A 20,094-nucleotide genomic window follows, 5' to 3' on the forward strand; every position below is an offset into this window, starting at 1 on the left:
ATGATTGGCACTCAGCAAATATATATTCCTTTTCTTCCATTAACATACTCTCAAAATCTAGTCTTATCTTTTCCAATTTACATATACGGGAAATGAGGAGTTTGCAGGACACAGCTTAGGTGTGTCCAGATCAATCTTCCTTATCAGGGCGCTCGGCATAGTTTTATGCTTCTTTCCCAACTGTACCTCTGCTGTACGTTGCTTCCTATGTTGCTTCCACCTTCACCTGCTGAAGCTCCAATGCCATCTCCTCAGGAGAGCCTTCCTTCATTCTTTCAGCTGGGGCACTACCTCTTCCAACTCCCTTCTGCAGTGGACAGAGTATGTTATCTCTGTTCATGGTCTTTCTTATAATATTTATCACATTCTGTTGTCATAGATTTCACCATTGTCTCATTTCATCCAAATACAAGTTCTGAGGCATTCCCCATCATCCTTAAACTACATTTGGGGTTTCAAGGACTCCCCTCCTTTTGTCTGGGGAGCTCATGAATGTCTGGCATCACTGTAAAGAAAACTGTCCACATGGGTCAATTTGGAAAGGCTCAGCAAATCCTGGGGGCCCTGGCAGGCATGCCTTTCTGAATGATCAATGGCCAATATGTACGGGACTCAATGAAAAGCAGTCAGCAGACAGTGATGAAAGAATAGCTAGTGGGCAGGCAACATGGGGAACCCTTTGGGTTTTAGAGTGGCTCCCAGTTTTTCCCTTTTGCTGGGAAAGGAAGGGGTTAGGCAGAACCTCAATGCTGACTCCATTGCCCCTTACATTGCCCCCTCAGTCATATACCCAATTCCTGGCCACATCATTATCCTACAAGAGTAAGCCTCATACTCTTCTCTAGCCTGGATGACCTTCATCCTGTATTCATCCCCCTGAATTCTTTCTTATTCTTTTTCCAGATCACCGTTGAAGCATAAACTCTATTTTACTTCTATCAGGGTCTTCTCTTTTGAGTCCCCAGAACTTCAGGCAAACATTTCCTCTTATAAATCAAAAGCTTTTGCTTTCAATTATTGTGCCTGATGTGGGCTTCAAGAGCTTATTTTGAAGTTGAAAAAAAAAATCAACATTTTTTTTCTCTCTGCTTTAACAATTGTGATTCTCTGAGAATTGTTTTGTGGATGTCTCTGACTGAATAAGAAAAGGGCCAAATACAAAAAAGAGCAGAAAGGAAAATTATCAAGGTTGATATGTCAGTATAATATTTATGACACAACTTTATATTATGGATATTTGCATACATCACATCTCTTCCAAAAAGCATACACTCTTTCAAGCCAGATGTTTAATCTTGTCTCTCTTTATACCCTTTCAAAGTACCAAGCAAGTCTTTTGTCTTGCATAGAGTAAGTAAATAGTAAATATTTGTTGAATTAAATTGAAAAAGCACGATACATGTTTTTGAAAATCCAAGGGCAAAGCCACATGGAAGAACTTGGGGGCATAATAAATACACAGACACTGTGTAGTGCTAATCAGTTGATCCAGATATGTAAAACAATGGCACTTTTTAAATTAAAAACATGCAGAATATTGTCTTAGCTTTGCCCAGAAGGCCACATTATAAAAACATGTTAGTAAGATCAGTGACACAAACTTAAACGTTTATACATCCAACTGGAATTCTGCATTCCATCTAATTAAATTATGACTTGTTTGATTTGTTGTACCTGTACAGCCAACTCAAAATCAAATTATTTTTATAAAACCAAGGAATATTTGTCGGAGATATTGCAATGAATTTTAAAACCTCTTTCCTGTTATTTTAGGTGTGTAAGATATTGTCTGCCTGAAATAATTCTATTTTGTTATATTTTATGCATTCTATTCATCAATAACACTATTTTATTTAGTTGTTCTTTTCATGGCTATTGTTTTTCTTCAGGTGACAAAGGGGAAAAGGGTTTGCCTGGGATACCTGGAGGAAAAGGCAAAGCAGGTATAATATACTCAGTTTTTCTTCTTAATTTTTAGCATCATTCCAAATCTATTCATCTTAAAAATGAATATAGTTTATAGAAAAACAATAGTCTTTTCAGTGGGATTAACCTCATTTTCCTTGGGCCAGAAGAAAGGGAAGAATGGAAATTTCCTCTCTATCTGCTGGTGACTTTCCAAGCCTCTGGGGAAGGGGAGGATGGTGCATTCCACCCGCCCCCCCCAACCATGCTTACCATGAGGCAGCAAACCCAGCACATCAGGAAGCAGCCCTCATTCTCCGAGACCAGGAGGAAAATCCACGAGGGCCACAACAATTGGACCAGCACATCTTACATTCCACCAGCATCTCAGCCAAATACTGGCCAAGCAGTTTGCCAGCAGCAAACTGGCCTGATCCAGTGAGGCCCTGTGGTTACAGAACATGCCTCAATGGCCGAGGAGCTTCTCCCTGATACTGAAAGAGAGGTCTATTTCCAGCGCTTGATGCAAGGAAAAAAGTAGCTTGTTCTTGGTGAGCTTCAATTATTTCTATCTGTAAAGGTGTAGTGCAAACTAATTCTAAGAGCTGTTTTAACTTCCTTATATTTAACTGTGAATGTGGATAAATAAAGCCACAGATATTTTTTTTTCCTTTGGCTAATAGAATTAATTTTGCTTTTCAACAACCAAAGAAACAAAGCAAATGGAAATGTTGACATGAAGCAGCCATTAAATAGGAAGAGGGAATCATTTGAATTTTTTTTTAACTTTTTATTTTATATTGGAGTATAGTTGATTAACAATGTGTTAGTTTCAGGTGTGCAGCAAAGTGATTCAGTTATACATATACACATGTCTATTCTTTTTCACATTCTTTTCATTTAGGTTGTTACATAATATTGAGCAGAGTTCCCTGTGCTATACAGCAGGCCCTTGTTGGTTATCTGGGAATCATTTGAATTTTACATCATTTTCCTTACAATTCTTTCTCTGCCTCATTACCAGTAGGTAATTGAAAAGGTAACTGAGCAAAGGGGAATTAATGGCAGAAGTTAAAATCATAGTTAATCCACAAATGGGACAACTGACTCTTGAAATTGTAACATAGATCTATTCACAAGATTTAAACTTAGTCCTTGAAACATTAAGCTATGCTCCAAATGGATAATCAGAATTAACATTTATTTCATCGTGAAAGTTTTCTCCTGTCTTGGGAGAGTTGTGAGAGCCAGTGAACAATGCAGTAACAGAAGAGAAGACTGGCTAGAAATATGTTTTTTAAAAGCTGTAAAGATTTTATTCTGAGACTGGCATGTTCTGTGTTCAACAAAAATGCCAAATGGTCCACAATATGTGTACAGTGGTTAGTCATATTTACTGTTCTTTTAAAAAATCTGGTTTAGAACTGTGTTTTAACTAATTTAAAATATTTAAAAAGATATTTTCTGAATTCCTAAAGACAAGGTATATTGGAAACCCTGTCTTAAATAAAAGACGAAAGCATAGCCGTTCACAGAGAGACGTAGCCAGACTAGAAGAAGACAGTAAATATTGGGAAGAGAGCAATTGCTCTTTTCAACCAGTCTGCTTGTGCTTCAACATGAATTCACAGCTTTGTCATTTAAAAGGGACTGTCTGTGATTGCGGAAGATACCGAAAAGTTGTTGGACAACTGGATATCAGTGTGGCTCGCCTCAAGACATCGATGAAGTTTGTCAAGAATGGTGAGTCTCTTCTATTGCTTTGTACTATTTATCCATGGATTTATCTCTTTCAACACTGCAATTCCAACTCCCTAGCAGGAAATAACTTTGGGCAAAGGCCTACTGAGATAGTGTCACCAGTTTAAAGGTCTCTCAAAATCCTAATTATCCACTCACTCTAGGACACTTCAGGTCCACTTCCTGTGGACATACATATGTGCGTTCCTATGGGTAGAAAAGGGTGCTTTAGTGAGAGAGGGGAATGAAGAAAAGGCAGAGTTTGGCTAGCTGGGCCTTAAGAAAAAAAGGGCCCAGCTTTCAAACAGTCAGCATCTCAGAAGATAAAAGTAATAATAAAAACAACAGCTACTTTCTTGAGTACTTGGAATAATAATAATTTTTATGATTAGACTGAAGCTTAGAGAGATTATCTTACCCATAGATACAAGCTAATGAACAGTGGAGCACAGATCTGAACACAGGTTTCATGACTCCTCTACCCTCAGTGCAAATCAGTAAGAACATTATGCATTTCTCTAAATTGTACAATTTTCCATATTAGTCATTTTTGTTTTCCCTTGTATTTCCCTATTAAAGTTCGCAATAAAGCCCTTAAAGTGGGGCTTATGTGCCCTCTCCTAAGACAGTATGAATGAGGGAACTGTTTTAGTTACTGTTACAGTTGGTTTCACTTTGTTGTACTTTTATTTATTATAATCCAGCCATATTTATTGTACAATACTGGAGGCACACAGATGCCATCTTGTGTCCATTCTCGTCTTGTAATACTAAAGGCATAGGAAATGCTTGATATGAACTAACCTTCAGTTATAACTCTGGTTATAACCTATACAGGAGATGCTGCATCTGACATGACTTGGACCTTAATGAATAAACCAGACCCCAGAGGTTCAACATAGCGCAATAGTCCTTAACATTTGAGTGCTCATAGATTGATTTGTAAATTTTAACTTATAGACCCTAAAAAGATGTATGTAGATGCCCCCATAAGCCAAAACGTACATAGCATATTATGAGCCTGGGGTGATTCTGAGTCCCCAATTCTGTCCTGAATCCTACTCAGAAGCTCAGTCTACTTCATGTACCTGGAGTGAAGTATAGACCATCTCAATTGATGTATATGTTCACAATCTAGGAATCTGGCCCATAGGGACAAACTTCTGTATTGTTTCCATATCAGTCCAATAAGCCTTTACCACCCCCTAACACTGTTCCAGGCACTGAGGCTACAGAGTCGCAAAGGCATGGTCACTGGCCTCAGGATGCTCACAGTTCGGTAGAAGAGACACACAAACAATTAGACTAGAATGTGTCAAGTGCTGAGAAGTGAAAGGGACAATGGAAACACAGGGCAGAACGCACAAGAGTGCTCATGTCTGTCCAGGAGCATTGAAAAGGCTCTCATAGGAGAGAACACTTCCACTAAGATCTAAAGGACGGGTAGGAATTTGCCGGATAAAGCAGTAAGAAGACCTTCCAGGCATGAAAGGCACGGAAGTGGAAGAGAGAAGGTCATGCTCATGGAACTGTAAGTGTGGCAAAAGCATAAACTAGGAGGGGAAAAAATTGTCTGAGATGAGCTGAGTGACGGTTCATATAACACATCTTTGTCAAAATAGCTCTCTGCTTCACATTGTGAGGGAAGTGAAGGAGAAAAAGACAAGGGAGGACCAATGACAGGCGTTTGTTCTCCATTCGACAACTAGAAAGGTGGAGAAATATTGAACCAGTGCCCACCTCATGATAGGGTCTTGGAGAAGAATTTTAAACGTTGAATAAATGAATTTCAATTAGCAATATTTTATACTTAGCGTTTCTCTTTTTGACAAATATAATCACATTCTTCTTTTCCTTGCTGCAAAGTCATAGCAGGGATTCGGGAAACCGAAGAGAAATTCTACTACATCGTTCAGGAGGAAAAGAACTACAGGGAATCCCTGACCCACTGCCGGATCCGGGGTGGAATGCTAGCCATGCCAAAGGACGAAGCTGCCAACACGCTCCTGGCAGACTACGTCTCCAAGAGTGGCTTCTTCCGGGTGTTCATTGGGGTGAATGACCTCGAGAGAGAGGGCCAGTATGTGTTCACCGACAACACTCCACTGCAGAACTACAGCAACTGGAAGGAGGGTGAGCCCAGCGACCCCTACGGCCACGAGGACTGCGTGGAAATGCTGAGTTCAGGCAGGTGGAATGACACAGAGTGCCATCTTACCATGTACTTTGTCTGTGAGTTTGTCAAGAAGAAAAAGTAACTTCCCTCTTGCTGCACATTTGTCATTGCCCTGTGACTACCATGGCAGTTATTTTTATCCATCTTTTTCTGTCTAATTACACTAAATTCATTCTGACTCAAGGCAAGTGAGAAATGCTAGACTGAGGTTTGGAATCTCCATCGCCATGCTCGTCCATGACGATTTTGAACATTTTCATACACGGTATGTTATTGAGCCATAAGCTCACCAGGTTATGGGTCCCAAGGGAGAGTTTGAATTACTAGTTGTGCAGGAGGTGGTTGTCTATATCTCAAATGAAATTCTCTCTTGGCATTTGCTCTGCCACCTCTCCCTAGAGCCATAAACCACTGTCTATCTAGCCCAGTGGATAATTGGATAGTTGGCTGGGGATGATTAGGCTCCAAGCCAGACATATGAGAGGCTCTTCTCTTAGGAATGTCAAGGTATTATCTGTCTTTGAACCCAAGATCCCCAGTTCTTTGACCAGTCACCCACCATGGCCATAGCCACACATGCAAGGTCCTCTTCTTTGCATAGACTCAGAAATACTTCAACTCTAAGCCTCTATATGAGGAACTTCTAGCCTAGTGCCCTGTTCCAGACCATATGGAATCATACAGGTAACTTTTGTTCTTCTGGTTGACAGCCTTCACTGAAGTATACCAAGCCTTGGCCCCCTTTTTGTAGGCCCACAGGTTAATTCCAGGCCTCCAGATATTAACCCTCTGATCTGAGGAAAAGGGAACTCTAGAAATTGAAAAGAAAAAAAGAAAAGGTTAACTCCCACACAATATTATTTATAATCCTCCTGTTAAATTGCCCCCTTCTATTAGTATGGCTCCATTTTTCCTCATCTTAAGTTTATCCGTAGCAACTTTTCTCCCCTTGGGCATGGAGAATGAAGGAAAGGGTTTGTGAAGCCTTCAGAAAACTCTAGAAGCTTCAGGGTGCTACCAACACCAAGTCTCTAAGACCCTTCTCTGCCTCTAATATATCATGCACGGTGACATTTTGTGGGAGGCCCTTTATTCTCTGTAACTGTATGTTGTAAAAATCTCACATCAGTGATGCTTTCAAGTACTATGACATCACAAGAATGTGTCAAGTGTGGAGTTTGGAGCATGCCTGAGACTCACATTTACTAAGCTGGTAAAATTCTACTTTGAACTGCAGATCAAACCTCAAAGCAGCTCTAAATTGAAATTTAAAAATAAAAGTTCAACAAAACCCTAGATTATCCCCTTATACACTGCTGCTCCAGTTATAGTTTATGACATATAATTAGACGTTTAAAATGCTGGCAAAACAGTTAATGAAGTAAGAGAAACAGATCAACAACATATGTTCACCTTAAACCACCTGTCTATGATTTCAACCATGACTAACTGGTTATGAGATAGGACTTAATTAGGTTATTTCTGTGAGTTTATCGAGGGTCACAAACTCAGGTGCTACAGAGGCCATACAGATGACATAAATAAATGAAGTGGAGCAGGTGGGGATCCTGGTACACTGAACACAGCTTGCCCTCCCAAAGGAACCAGCTGCTTCTCAGTCACTGCTATTTTTGCCATGGAGGACCCAATGTTGCTACATGTTCTGATATTTAAGAGAAGTCAGAAAGCTGGAACTTTATAAGATACCTTTATATTTTTAAATGTTGGCAACTAATCAATTCTTAATCCACATTCTAAGTCATACAAAACAGTCTGCTAGCCAAAATTGTGACCTTTCCACTTCTCACCTCTGGGGAAAAGTTCTGAAGGTTCTAACTGTGTAGGATGTCATTAGGGCACAGTGACATCAAAGTCAAGATCTCCCATTTATGCCTCATTCAATTCAGCTCATAACAGGACTTCAGTCAATGTTTGTCATTCCTCAGGTTAATAGATTAGTTACTAATTCAGACTTTTGAGAATGTGGCATATTTTGAACACAGGGCAGTTAAATCAAAATTACAAAGCAGGACACCATATCAAATCCAGTATCCTGGGGTAGAGTGCCAGCCAAGAGCTTGAGGAACAAGAATCTAGAAGCACTTAGAGGAAAAGAAAGGGATTAGAAAAGAGGAGAGAGCGAACAGACAGTAAACATTGCCTATGGGCAGCTCACACTGGGATCCATATTCTGATTTGTTCAAAGCCCCCCAAGTATGAATATTAATTGTGTGTACTGTCCATGCTATTCTAATTTCTATTATGATTATTATAATAATAACAACATTTCTCTCAATGACTCATCGTTGCTGCCAGTGCTTCCAAGAGAAGATGACAGAGTTTCAAAGATAGGATTCATCCTGAGACCTGGCCTGGGAGAAATTTTGAAGGCACCACACACTTAATTAGATTTGCTATAAAACTTACTTTGTGCTTTACAAAATAAATGCCTTCACATAACATTTTCCATGTGATCCCGATAAACTCTGTGAAGTATGAAGGGCAGACGTTTTTACTGCCATCTTTCCAATGAGAATACTGAGGTCCAAGGAAGCTAAGCAGTTTACCAAAATCAACTCATCTGAAAGAAAAGCAGGATTTCACTCTGCTGAATGAAACTGTCGATCCAGTGTTCTCTCCAGCCTATGTTTTTTGCTCTTATATTGAATGGAATTTCATCCACGATTCTCTTGTGATAACAGGGGCTCAAATAATCTCTCTTGATTACTTTCCAAAGTTAAAGATTAGGGTTAATTAATAGAAATGCTGGGGATTCAGAAACTTGCCTTACAAATATGGTACTCACTGGTTTCTTTTTAAATTCAGGAATGTCTACACATGTCATTAATGTTGAGGAGGTGATTTAGTACAGTGTCACTACAGTTTTGCAAATAACTACAGATTTAGGGAAAGCAAGGCAGATATATTAAAATTAAGATTTGCCAAAAATAAAAATGAGCAAGTAATTATTTGCCCCATAAACGAATAAAGTAGATAATTCCCTTAAATAATTAGCATTTAAAATCAATTTCATTCTCAAAAATTAAATGTATATTTAACTTTTCAGGAACATATCTGGGCACTTTCCAAGGATGACATAAAGGTTCCAGGGGAAGAAAATTAAAAATTTATTCACAATTGCACAATGCTGCCTTTTCAAAGCAACACAATCTATAGCCAGACAAGAAGTAATATCTTATGTCCAGAGTTATTGCCCAAACACTGTAGAAAGGTATACATCCTGTGTTGAGAGAAATATAACAAACATTGATTACACTTTGGACAACTCACCCATAAAAACTACTGGCATTAAAGAAAATGTATTTTTTCCTGCTTAGATGTATGAGCTTCTTTGATTGTTAACCAATTAATTTTCAGCTCTCTGGATTGCATACCTGGAGACCATAAGACGTCTGTGGAATAGGAAAGGTTAACTAAATAGCAGCACTCACTGCATCTGCCACAGATATGGTATACATAAATTTTTTTTGAATATAGGACTTTCTTTTACTGCACTCCTAACAGGTGGTCACACGGTCCATATTTGAAGGTTTTGGGTAATTTTCTAACCCCATTAGAAAGTTTTTCCTTACAGTGAAATAAAATACGCTGTCTCTAATTTCCATCTATGTCCTTGTTCTCCCTTCTGCTGTTCATAACTCTGAGAGGTCTGACCCTCAGACAAGCTGCAGCAGGCTCTAAATGAAAGTACAAATCAGGACAGGGGGAACTTTGCTCACTGCGGCACTGGTTACTAAGGTGGATACCCAGTTTTGTACATTTCTCTAAACCTATATGGTATGCCCCACTCCCAGTGAATTCAGATTTTGTTGGTGAGGCATTAGAGGCACAGCTATAGAGTAGAACTGGGATTGAAGGTCATGTGGGGCATCTCAATGATAAATAATCTATTTATTAGGAGAGGGTATTCAGTGGAGAGGGTTCAACCCTAAGGGAGGAGGCTATTAAGAGGTTGATGGTTTGGTAAGACCTGATTGAGAGGGTTCAGGGCAGGTGTCCAGTGCCAGTGGGATGAAGTCCAAGTCAGAGACCAGGTTCATGAAACTGACATGGTGAACAATTGGCTTAGGTGGCTAGTAGAGCTCACTAACTCATTAATTCATCAAATGTACTTATGGAGCATTTACCATGTGATGAGGGCTGGAGACACAATGGAAAAGAAGACAGATCAGACTTCTAGCCTCAAGAACAGAGCATCTCCTTCGGCTCATTGAACATCGAGGTTGCCACACTGAAGCCCAAGAGTTAATCCACTGTCATGGATGGAATATATAAACCTATTCTATTTTTACTCCTACTTCCTCTTCAACATAACGCCTCTTCAAAATTATACTGAAATAAGTTGGACAAAGAGAATTTTTTTTTGTAAAAGTACAACGTTACCATTTCTTGAAGAGCAACATTGACACATCTCTTCAAATGCATTTATAACTTCCTGTAGGCTGGCTAATTTTGATGTGAACAAGAAGTTCTCATGTCGTTGTGTATACTCACCCACACCACTTCCTCACAAGACAGAATATATCCTTGTGATTGTGCATGGATGAGCATTAACACTTGGTAAATATTCCTCCGCATTATTTTTTTCTGGTGACCTACAGCTGACATTCAGTGAAACCCAGATTTCCCACAGACTGTCACTTTCATACTAAAATAAAGACAGGTAGGGAGAAGGGGGAAGGGAATCAGAATTTTATAATTTATTAAAATGTGAGCACAGCAACCTTAAATTAATCACCATGTTGGCATCTGCAGTTGGGAAATAATGCAGATTCATGTGTGTCCACACAATTTTAAAGCTATGTAATGCTTTGGCCTATGTGTTTTTCACTTTAGAACCCTTAAACAGATGAATTTATCAATAGGTAAGCCTTATCCTTTGTACAAACTGGGTTGGTGGGCTTCTGGGGGAAGTGATAGAGATGAGGATTGTCTACAACCCACCCCTCGATATATTGATAGAATGTCAGTCGGGAAGAATACTCATAAGCTCTGCCATGATATGTGAAAAACCAAGGCAGGCACAGAAATTTCCTAAGTCTTGAGAAAATGAGGTAAGTGGAGACATAATTGCAAAACACATTCAGTTTACATCCAATAAAGTCTAGGTGAATATTTTTACTAAGTGTAGGGCACATAATCGACAACTGTGGGAGACTCTTTCCTAGGAGATCACAATTTCATATGGATATTTCCTGAATCAAGTCAGAGAAAATGATTCTGGAGAAAGCTAACCAGGAGAAACATATGTGTTTTACAAATAGATGCTTTTTGGAAATGTTTATATTTAAAATAATAATGTTTCAAAATATGTTTCCCCAAACTCCCTGGTTTGTCTGATCTTATCTTTGATTCTGCTGACGTTGGTACTTTTCAGGGACTCAGTCTCCAGGAAGGATGAAGGATTTTTGTACAATCACAAAATTACAATCACCACAATTCTCTCTTCCACAGAACAGGGATATTATCTTTGCCCTAAAGGACCTTAGGGCTTAAAGAATAGAGTGAACAAACATAGGAAGCTACTTCCAAGAGTCCAAAATTTTGATCTCTACATTTGAGATAAAGGAGATCCAAAAATACATTTTGAGACACTGGAATGAAATATCAAAAAGCACCGTTTTTAAAGAAACTTGAAAATATTTCTTCTGGGGTTTCTAACCCTAAACACCCTTGCATAGAGATATTTTATAAAAAGTGCAGGGCAGGGGGTAAATATATATGTTTGTGTCTCCATCTTTGAAAGTGTAAAAGAAAAAATACCTAAGCTCTTCTTTCCTCAGATAATCTATGTTACTGGGGACGGGATGGAGCGTTACACTACTGCTCCTTTTAAAAAGTTTTGTTGTAAGTTTTCCTCATTCTTACATTTTCAAAAATTCAGTAACTCAGTATGCACTAATGTCCAGGCCTCATTGATTCATGCCTGTATGAATTATCAAGATAGTATTTGGAGGGTGAAATTATACATGAAAAAAGGATGTGTTCCTTTGATCACCACAAACAATCCCTCAGTTCCATATGGAGAGGAATAACGTGATATCTGGGCCCTGGTATGGAAACACCTTACACTGGAAATCTTTACTGTCAAGCTGTCTGTAATCACTCCGAAGTGAATCAGCTATACGTATACATATATCCCCATATCCCCTCCCTCTTGCATCTCCCTCCCACCCTCCCTATCCCACCCCTTTAGGTGGTCACAAAGCACCAAGCTGATCTCCCTGTGCTATGCGGCTGCTTCCCACTAGCTATTGATTTTATATTTGGTAGTGTATATACGTCCATGCCACTCTCTCACTTCATCCCAGCTTACCCTTACCCCTCCCCGTGTCTTCAAGTCCATTCTCTATGTCTGCGTCTTTATTCCTGTCCTGCCCCTAAGTTCATCAGAACCAATTTTTTTTTTAGGTTCCATATATATGTGTAAGCATACAGTATTTGTTTTTCTCTTTCTGACTTACTTCACTCTGTATGACAGACTCTAGGTCCATCCACCTCACTACAAATAACTCAGTTTCGTTTCTTTTTATGGCTGAGTAATATCCATTGCATATATGTGCCACATCTTCTTTATCCATTCATCTGTCGATGAACACTTAGGTTGCTTCCATGTCCTGGCTATTGTAAATAGTGCTGCAATGAACATTGTGGTACATGACTCTTTTTGAATTGTGGTTTTCTCAGGGTATATGCCCAGTAGTGGGATTGCTGGATCGTATGGTAGTTCTATTTTTAGTTTTTTAAGGAACCTCCATACTGTTCTCCATAGTGGCTGTATCAATTTACATTCCCACCAGCAGTGCAAGAGGGTTCCCTTTTCTCCACACCCTCTCCAGCATTTATTGTTTGTAGATTTTTTGATGATGGCCATTCTGACTGGTGTGAGGTGATACCTCATTGTAGTTTTGATTTGGATTTCTCTAATGATTAGTGATGTTGAGCATCCTTTCATGTGTTTGTTGGCAATCTGTATATCTTCTTTGGAGAAATGTCTATTCAGGTCTTCTGCCCATTTTTGGATTGGGTTGTTTGTTTTTTTTGATATTGAGCTGCATGAGCTGCTTGTAAATTTTGGAGATTAATCCTTTGTCAGTTGCTTCATTTGCAAATATTTTCTCCCATTCTGAGGGCTGTCTTTTCGTCTTCTTTATGGTTTCCTTTGCTGTGCAAAAGCTTTTAAGCTTCATTAGGTCTCATTTGTTTATTTCTGTTTTTATTTCCATTTCTCTAGGAGGTGGGTCAAAAAGGATCTTGCTGTGATTTATGTCATAGAGTGTTCTGCCTATGTTTTCCTCTAAGAGTTTGATAGTGTCTGGCCTTACAGTTAGGTCTTTAATCTATTTTGAGTTTATTTTTGTGTATGGTGTTAAGGAGTATTCTAATTTCATTCTTTTACATGCAGCTGTCCAGTTTTCCCAGCACCACTTATTGAAGAGGCTGTCTTTTCTCCACTGTATATTCTTGCCTCCTTTATCAAAAATAAGGTGACCATATGTGTGTGAGTTTATCTCTGGGCTTTCTATCCTGTTCCATTGATCTATATTTCTATTTTTGTGCCAGTACCATACTGCTTAGATTACTGTAGCTTTGTAGTAGAGCCTGAAGTCAGGGAGCCTGATTCCTCCAGCTCCGTTTTTCTTTCTCAAGATTGCTTTGGCTATTTGGGGTCTTTTGTATTTCCGTACAAATTGTGAAATTTTTTGTTCTAGTTCTGTGAAAAATGCCATTGGTAGTTTGATAGGGATTGCATGGAATCTGTAGATTGCTTTGGGTAGTATAGTCATTTTCACAATGTTGATTCTTCCAATCCAAGAACATGGTATATCTCTCCATCTCTTTGTATCATCTTTAATTTCTTTCATTAGTGTCTTATAGTTTTCTGCATACAGGTCTTTCCTATCCTTAGGTAGGTTTATTCCTAGGTATTTTATTCTTTTTGTTGCAGTGGTAAATGGCAGTGTTTCCTTAATTTCCCTTTCAGATTTTTCATCATTAGTGTATAGGAATGCAAGAGATTTCTGTGCATTAATTTTGTATCCTGCTACTTTACCAAATTCATTGATTAGCTCTAGTAGTTTTCTGGTAGCATCTTTTGGATTCTCTGTGTATAGTGTCATGTCATCTGCAAACAGTGACAGTTTTACTTCTTCTTTTCCGATTTGGATTCCTTTTATTTCTTTTTCTTCTCTGATTGCTGTGGCTAAAACTTCCAAAGCTATGTTGAATAATAGCAGTGAGAATGGGCAACCTTGTCTTGTTCCTGATCTTAGTGGAAATGGTTTCAGGTTTTCCACCATTGAGAACGATGTTGCCTGTGGGTTTGTCATATATGGCCTTTATTATGTTGAGGTAAGTTCCCTCTATGCCTACTTTCTGGAGGGTTTTTAATGATAAATGGGTGTTGAATTTTGTCGAAAGCTTTTTCTGCATGTATTGAGATTGTTGTATGGTTTTTATCCTTCATTTTGTTAACTTGGTATATTACATTGATTGATTTGCATATATTGAAGAATCCTTGCATTCCTGGGATAAATCCCACTTGATCATGGTGTATGATCCTTTTAATGTGCTGTTGGAGTCTGTTTGCTAGTATTTTGTTGAGGATTTTTGCATCTATGTTCATCAGTGATATTGGCCTGTAGTTTTCTTTTTTGTGACATCTTTGTCTGGTTAGTTCCTTTACTCTTAACATGACTTCTTCCACTGACATCCAATGATGAAGAGTAAAATGCAATTCTACTTTATTTTGTGCAAAGATCACTGGAAGTAACCCCACCCTCATTTAGGCTTATGTGCTCAGTGCCCATAAAGGACTTTTGGTTAAACCTTTGATCTAGAGAATCTCCTTCCCATCAAGTTCAACAAAGTCCACTTCAACTCACCAAAACCAGTCAAATTGATTATCTAACTTGTATCCCAGCTTCAGGAAATATTTGTCCTAGAAGAATGCCATTTTTACAGTTATACTGTCTAGCTTGGGTCTCAAACACTTCTCACCATACTCCTACTAGATGATCTCAGCTGAAGCTGCTGGTTGTGGTAAAGGATAATGTGGAAAATACTCTATTCAGTGGCAAACAGCAGAAGAACCTGGGATACCCAATGGACTTTAGAAACCTCAAGGAATTATAGCTTTGAGACTTTGTCATATTTGATCATTTTCTGTATCCCAGCTCTTCCAGGGCTTTCCTCAGAAATCTCATGTTTAATGAATTCCCTCTAACTTAAAGATTCCTGGTGGGCATTGAGGTTTCTGGCCATGGCCCCATCACCTGTGTTATCAGCAACTCCATGTACTGCCTTATTGATTACTATGTGATCTGGAGAGGTGGGGGTTTCTGCTTTCTGCTTCCCTGTTCTATTCTCAGCGTTCTACCTTTCTGCTAAACTTGATCTCTCTAGCTATCCTAGAGTTAGTCTCTAATAAAGAAGAGTTAGTCTCTATCTCCTTTTGAATCCATCAGCATAAATTCCTCTTTTTTCTCATCAAAGGAATGTGCCCAATAAGACTTTGATTCTTTTACCACCAGGTACCAGGCTTAGCATTAGCCTACTCTGACATGAGGAGAGTGCTGTATTATCCTTCTTTCCTTTCCTCCCATATAAGTTATTAGATCATTTTTACCATCTAGCTCGTGATGCTAAACGTCTTAAACCTAGATCAGAGAAATCAAGGATGAACTCAAAGACTGAAGAAATAAAACTCATTTATACTTTATTAATTAGGAAGAGTGATATCCACCAAATTATACATCTGAGCAAGTTTCCTTTCTATTTCTCACTAAGAATCACTCAAAACAGTGGTAATACTCAGCACCCCACATGAGGAGAGTAATGCACTATGTCTGAGAAGTCCTGAGCAATCAAGCTTCTTTCTCTTCAAAAGACCTTGTCAGAAACCACATATGCTATTATATAACAATAATTCTGCAAATCAGCAAGCCATGTCATATATGCCTAAAGACCAGGTTCTAGACCTTGAAATTCTGTGCTAGAAATTTTAAAATTTCAGTTTACTTGAGTCTGTATCATAACACGTAGACATTTCCCATTCATCTTGTTTTAGAGACTTTCCATGGGCAGTCCTGGCCAGAGTCCCCCACAACAATCCTGGGTGTAGAGCTGAGATTTGAAGGTACAAAATTGGGAGAAGTTGCTTTGGGTAAGAATGTTGAGTGAGGAGAGCAGATATCCCAGGCCTGAGATCTAAGTTATTCTAATATTTAAAGGTTAGGAAGAAGGATAAGGGTAGGTTTCTTAAGGTTCATTGATAAAGGGTGGGCAGAGAATAGTAGTAGAATCAGGAAGAGTTCAGGAAGGGAGCATCAAATTTATTGAATGTCTCTGAGAGTTCAAGTACAAACAGTTAAAAAGCACCTATTGGATTTGTCAACATGAAATCCTAAAGGAACTTAGCAAAAGTCTCAATAGTATGAGGGAGGCAAGAGACAAAGTAGAGCTGGGTTGATGGGGAAATGGGCTGCAAAGAAGTAGAGATAGTATATAGAGGCAATATTTTCCGGAAGCTTTTCAGTAAAGGAGAGTTGAAGCAATCCAATCAAGAATGGAAGTTGGACATTGTCAATCAAAATAATAGTAATAACTAATAAAATTTGAGTGCTATGTTAAGCATTTTATATGTGGTTTCAATTTAATCCACAAATCAACCCTATGTAGTACACACTATTACTACCTCCATTTTACCTATGAATAAATAGAAACACAGAGATTGAGTAGCATCTCTAAGGTCCAGTGCTTGGCCTTAGAGCTGGGATTTCATTGCCGGCAGTTCAGTTCAGTGCTTTCATTGTTAAATCACTACACTGTTCCATCATACCGTACGATAATGGGCATATTTGGAAAGTCCAGAGTTTCTGCTATGGCTTTGCTACTTAGGTTCTAGATGAATTTCACAACTCACTCAATTTTTCTGGGCATGTTGTCAGCATGTACAACACACTTATTGATGGATGTATGGAAAAGAGGAAGAACTGTACAAACACATTCCTGTTTCACAACACCTCCATCAGTCCTGAATAGGTTTGAAACTTAAGAACATATTGTCCATGCCTCAAAAGGAACAAATAGATATTTCAAGAATTCTGAAGACTACTCTTTTCTCTGTCCCTCAGAAGGCAAGGAAAATTACAGCTTCACATAAAAGAAGTGACTAATAGAGACAGAGTGTTCCGAGGGGATCTGGTGGAAAGCACTTAAAGTCAGACATGAGGAAGTTCCTGAAAAGAACCTTGAGAAGCAACTGCTCTGATCAAGAGGAGGAAAAATGACATAATTGGGGTCCCCTGGGCTGAAGTGATGTGATCCTGGGATACAGTGTGGCAGGAAGATGGAGAGCTCAGGGGTCTTCTTAAAGGACACTGTGAGTGCCTCTGGAGGGAAGTGTGGCCGTGTGGGTCCCCCTTAGTGAGGACATTGAGCCCTCTGTTTGGGATTCTGAAAGCATTCAGGTCCCGCTGCTGTAGACAGTATTCTAGCCTGGAAAAACTACTCCCTATCTTCCTCTTTTATTACTGTGATGTATATAGTGGGATATGCTGTTTTTATTTAATTTTAAGAATGAAATATCACTTGTTCCATGCTGGCAATAATGTTCTAGCCTTTGCAGTTCTACATCACAGAAATCTTGCCTCCAATCCTGTCCTGTACTCTTATAGTCCTGTGGGATAAAGCCAAGAATTCATAATATAACATACTATGAAACTTAGATACTTGATGAACGAATATGCAGTCTTTGTAATATGGCTTCTGCCTACCTTTTCAGCCCCTCCGTTCCCCACCCCTTCTAAGTACGCACCTCCAAATCTGCACATGTACTAGAAGTTTCCATGGCATTTTCATCTCTCTGATTTGTGTATGTTGCCTTTGCGTATTTTTCCCTATTGTCTGCTTAGCAACTTTTCACTCATCCAATGAAACGCAACTTATACATCTCAGCTTTCTAAGACCCTCAGGGGTTTCTTCCACTGCTCTCTCTCCACACAATTCTATATGTTCCTGTCAGGGCATTTCTGTTGAGGCCAGGGATTTTACCACATTCATCCTTGTAGCACAATGGCTGAAGAAAATATCTAGGATATAATAAGTAACGAGTATATGTTGGCTCAATAACTACCTTATAAAGAGTGAATCCCGGAACAGAATTCAAAGGCTCTTGGTGTACCTTGGTCCTACTATGTTCAGAGCAGCACTTTAGGACAAAGGGGTGTTTTATTCGAGGTCCTTATGGGAAAGAGATGGCACATGTAAATGAGGTGATTGAGAAGCCTTGAAAAGGGAAATTGTACAAAGGTGTAGGCAGAGTTAAGGGAAACCACCAAGAGGTGATGAAACATGTAGGGTAGTAACAGCAGGACCTGTAGGGCCAATGTGAGGAATGGGTTACCAGACCTGGAGAGAGCTCATGGGAGAGCTACCTAAGAGGATCTGTGGCCTTAGAGGTAGGAAAGCAACCTGCTGCCAGGTAGGGAGGAAAACCAACAGATCATTAGCTGACTAGCATCTCCTACTGCTTCCTGTTAACCCACAAGTGCTTCCCATTGGCCAATCCCAACCAGAAACCAGAGAGTAAAGGATCCAGTTGTTGTAGGCTAAAAAATTCAACCTCCCCAGTCTCTAAACATGGTGGAGCCAAGTAAAGATGTAGTTGAAGGGCAAACAAAAATATCTAGCACAGAGACCGGAGTCCAAGCTTTCTTCTTCAGCAAGCAGAGGCTGACAATGCCTATTAGGGATTTTAGGAACTAGGATAAGATAAGGAAGTTGGAAGATCATTGAAATTAGAAAGGCAGCAAGCAGTGGACAGCCAGGATTAATACAGACAGTCCTAATAAAGCATCAGAATAAAGAGATAGGCAGAATGGTGAATACAATTTGTGAGGCAATGGGACATGAACCCAGGATTGAACAGGAAATTTTCAATGAAAATTAGAAGGCGGGGCCAGGAGACACTCTCTAAAGTAATAGAGTTCATTGTAGGGACTTTTCACAAAATGTTTACAGATTTATTCACAGGAGAAGAAAGAGCTATTAAGTCTACAGAGCTGGTTTCGCCATATGCAAAGGGGACTAATGTATGAGTCCTAACTTTAGGAGCTTTCTAAATTGCCAACGCAAAAGGGTCAGATGGAATTCAAGTGTGCCATCCACCCCTTGGCATATCCTGGCTTCTCAGGTCTTGGAGGACACTCTCATGATCCCCAGTCCCTGAGAACTATTTTTAAAAAATTCCACAAGACCCTGAAATTCTTTGCTGTCATGGCCATCGTGCTTATAGAATGAAAATGTATATATACAGTTATATGTTTAAATTCTTCAAAAAGTTACCAATAAGTTCGTTATCATGAGTCTATTTTAATTCTAATTAAAACTCAACACACAGGTCAAGACTCAAAATTTTATTCTCAATCACAATCAGCTCAATCAAGCAAAAGTCATTTGTGCAAGTAGTATGGTTACTCTAGAAATGTGTTTCCCCATTCCCTCTGCACCACCACTTCTGGGCTTATATCTCTCCCTTTGTACTTCTTTGGGCCAGAATATTTTAATAGCAAGAAAGAGAAACTCAACTCAGACTAACTGAAGTAGGGAAGGAAAGTGGGAAACATAGGGCTGCAGCTGGATTGTGCTCATCTGGATCCAGGACCTGAAAGGACTCTGCCTTCTCTGGGTTCTCCTTGTCTTTGTCTCCTTACAGACTCTCATCCCGTGATGGGATGCTGGTCACTTGTAAGCCTCATGTTGATTCTCATTCTTCCTTTTCATTGACCTCAAGGAAAATACAGTGTGTCTTGCTGACTGGGACACAATGTCCTGCTGTTGTCCCCAAGTAGCTCTGTTTGGTCTTATGCCCTCCACTATGGCAGAAGAATGGGTGGGATGGGGCAGGAGTGAGTAACAATTCCATTAACTCATGGAATCTCTTTCTATGTGTCTCTCTTTTTTTCCTTCTATATTTTGATTTATCTATCTATCTATCTATCTATCTATCTATCTATCTATCTATCTTGAAATACATCTATCTTTGTATGGAGTAATAATATTTTGAATGATGTTGATTTGAATTGGACTGAAGGGCTGAATAGCAGGAAGGAAAAGACATGAAAAGGGATAAAGGACATAGCTGTGCTATTACTCCACCTTCATTTCACCTGGGAGACATCATACATCACAATAAACCCCAATTCCTTGTAAGGAACATCCATCCTTAAAAGTCCTAGGCCTGAATTTTG

The 20,094-nt window shown here is 39.2% G+C and overlaps 1 protein-coding gene across 10 annotated transcripts in view; it reads left to right on the forward strand.

The window, feature by feature from the left end:
* Nucleotides 1–6,224, forward strand: part of COLEC10 (collectin subfamily member 10) — a 445,704-nt gene extending 439,480 nt beyond the window's left edge. For all 10 annotated transcript variants that reach the window (XM_061171635.1, XM_061171636.1, XM_061171634.1 and 7 more), the window contains 3 exons: nt 1,890–1,943; nt 3,553–3,648; nt 5,512–6,224. In XM_061171635.1, coding sequence (XP_061027618.1) covers nt 1,890–1,943; nt 3,553–3,648; nt 5,512–5,903 — 542 coding nt within the window. In that variant the 3' untranslated portion in view covers nt 5,904–6,224. The remainder of the gene's footprint in view (nt 1–1,889; nt 1,944–3,552; nt 3,649–5,511) is intronic.
* Nucleotides 6,225–20,094: the final 13,870 nt, after the last annotated feature.

Source organism: Eubalaena glacialis, chromosome 17 (genome assembly GCF_028564815.1).
Source record: "Eubalaena glacialis isolate mEubGla1 chromosome 17, mEubGla1.1.hap2.+ XY, whole genome shotgun sequence".
Taxonomy (NCBI): Eukaryota; Metazoa; Chordata; class Mammalia; order Artiodactyla; family Balaenidae; genus Eubalaena; species Eubalaena glacialis.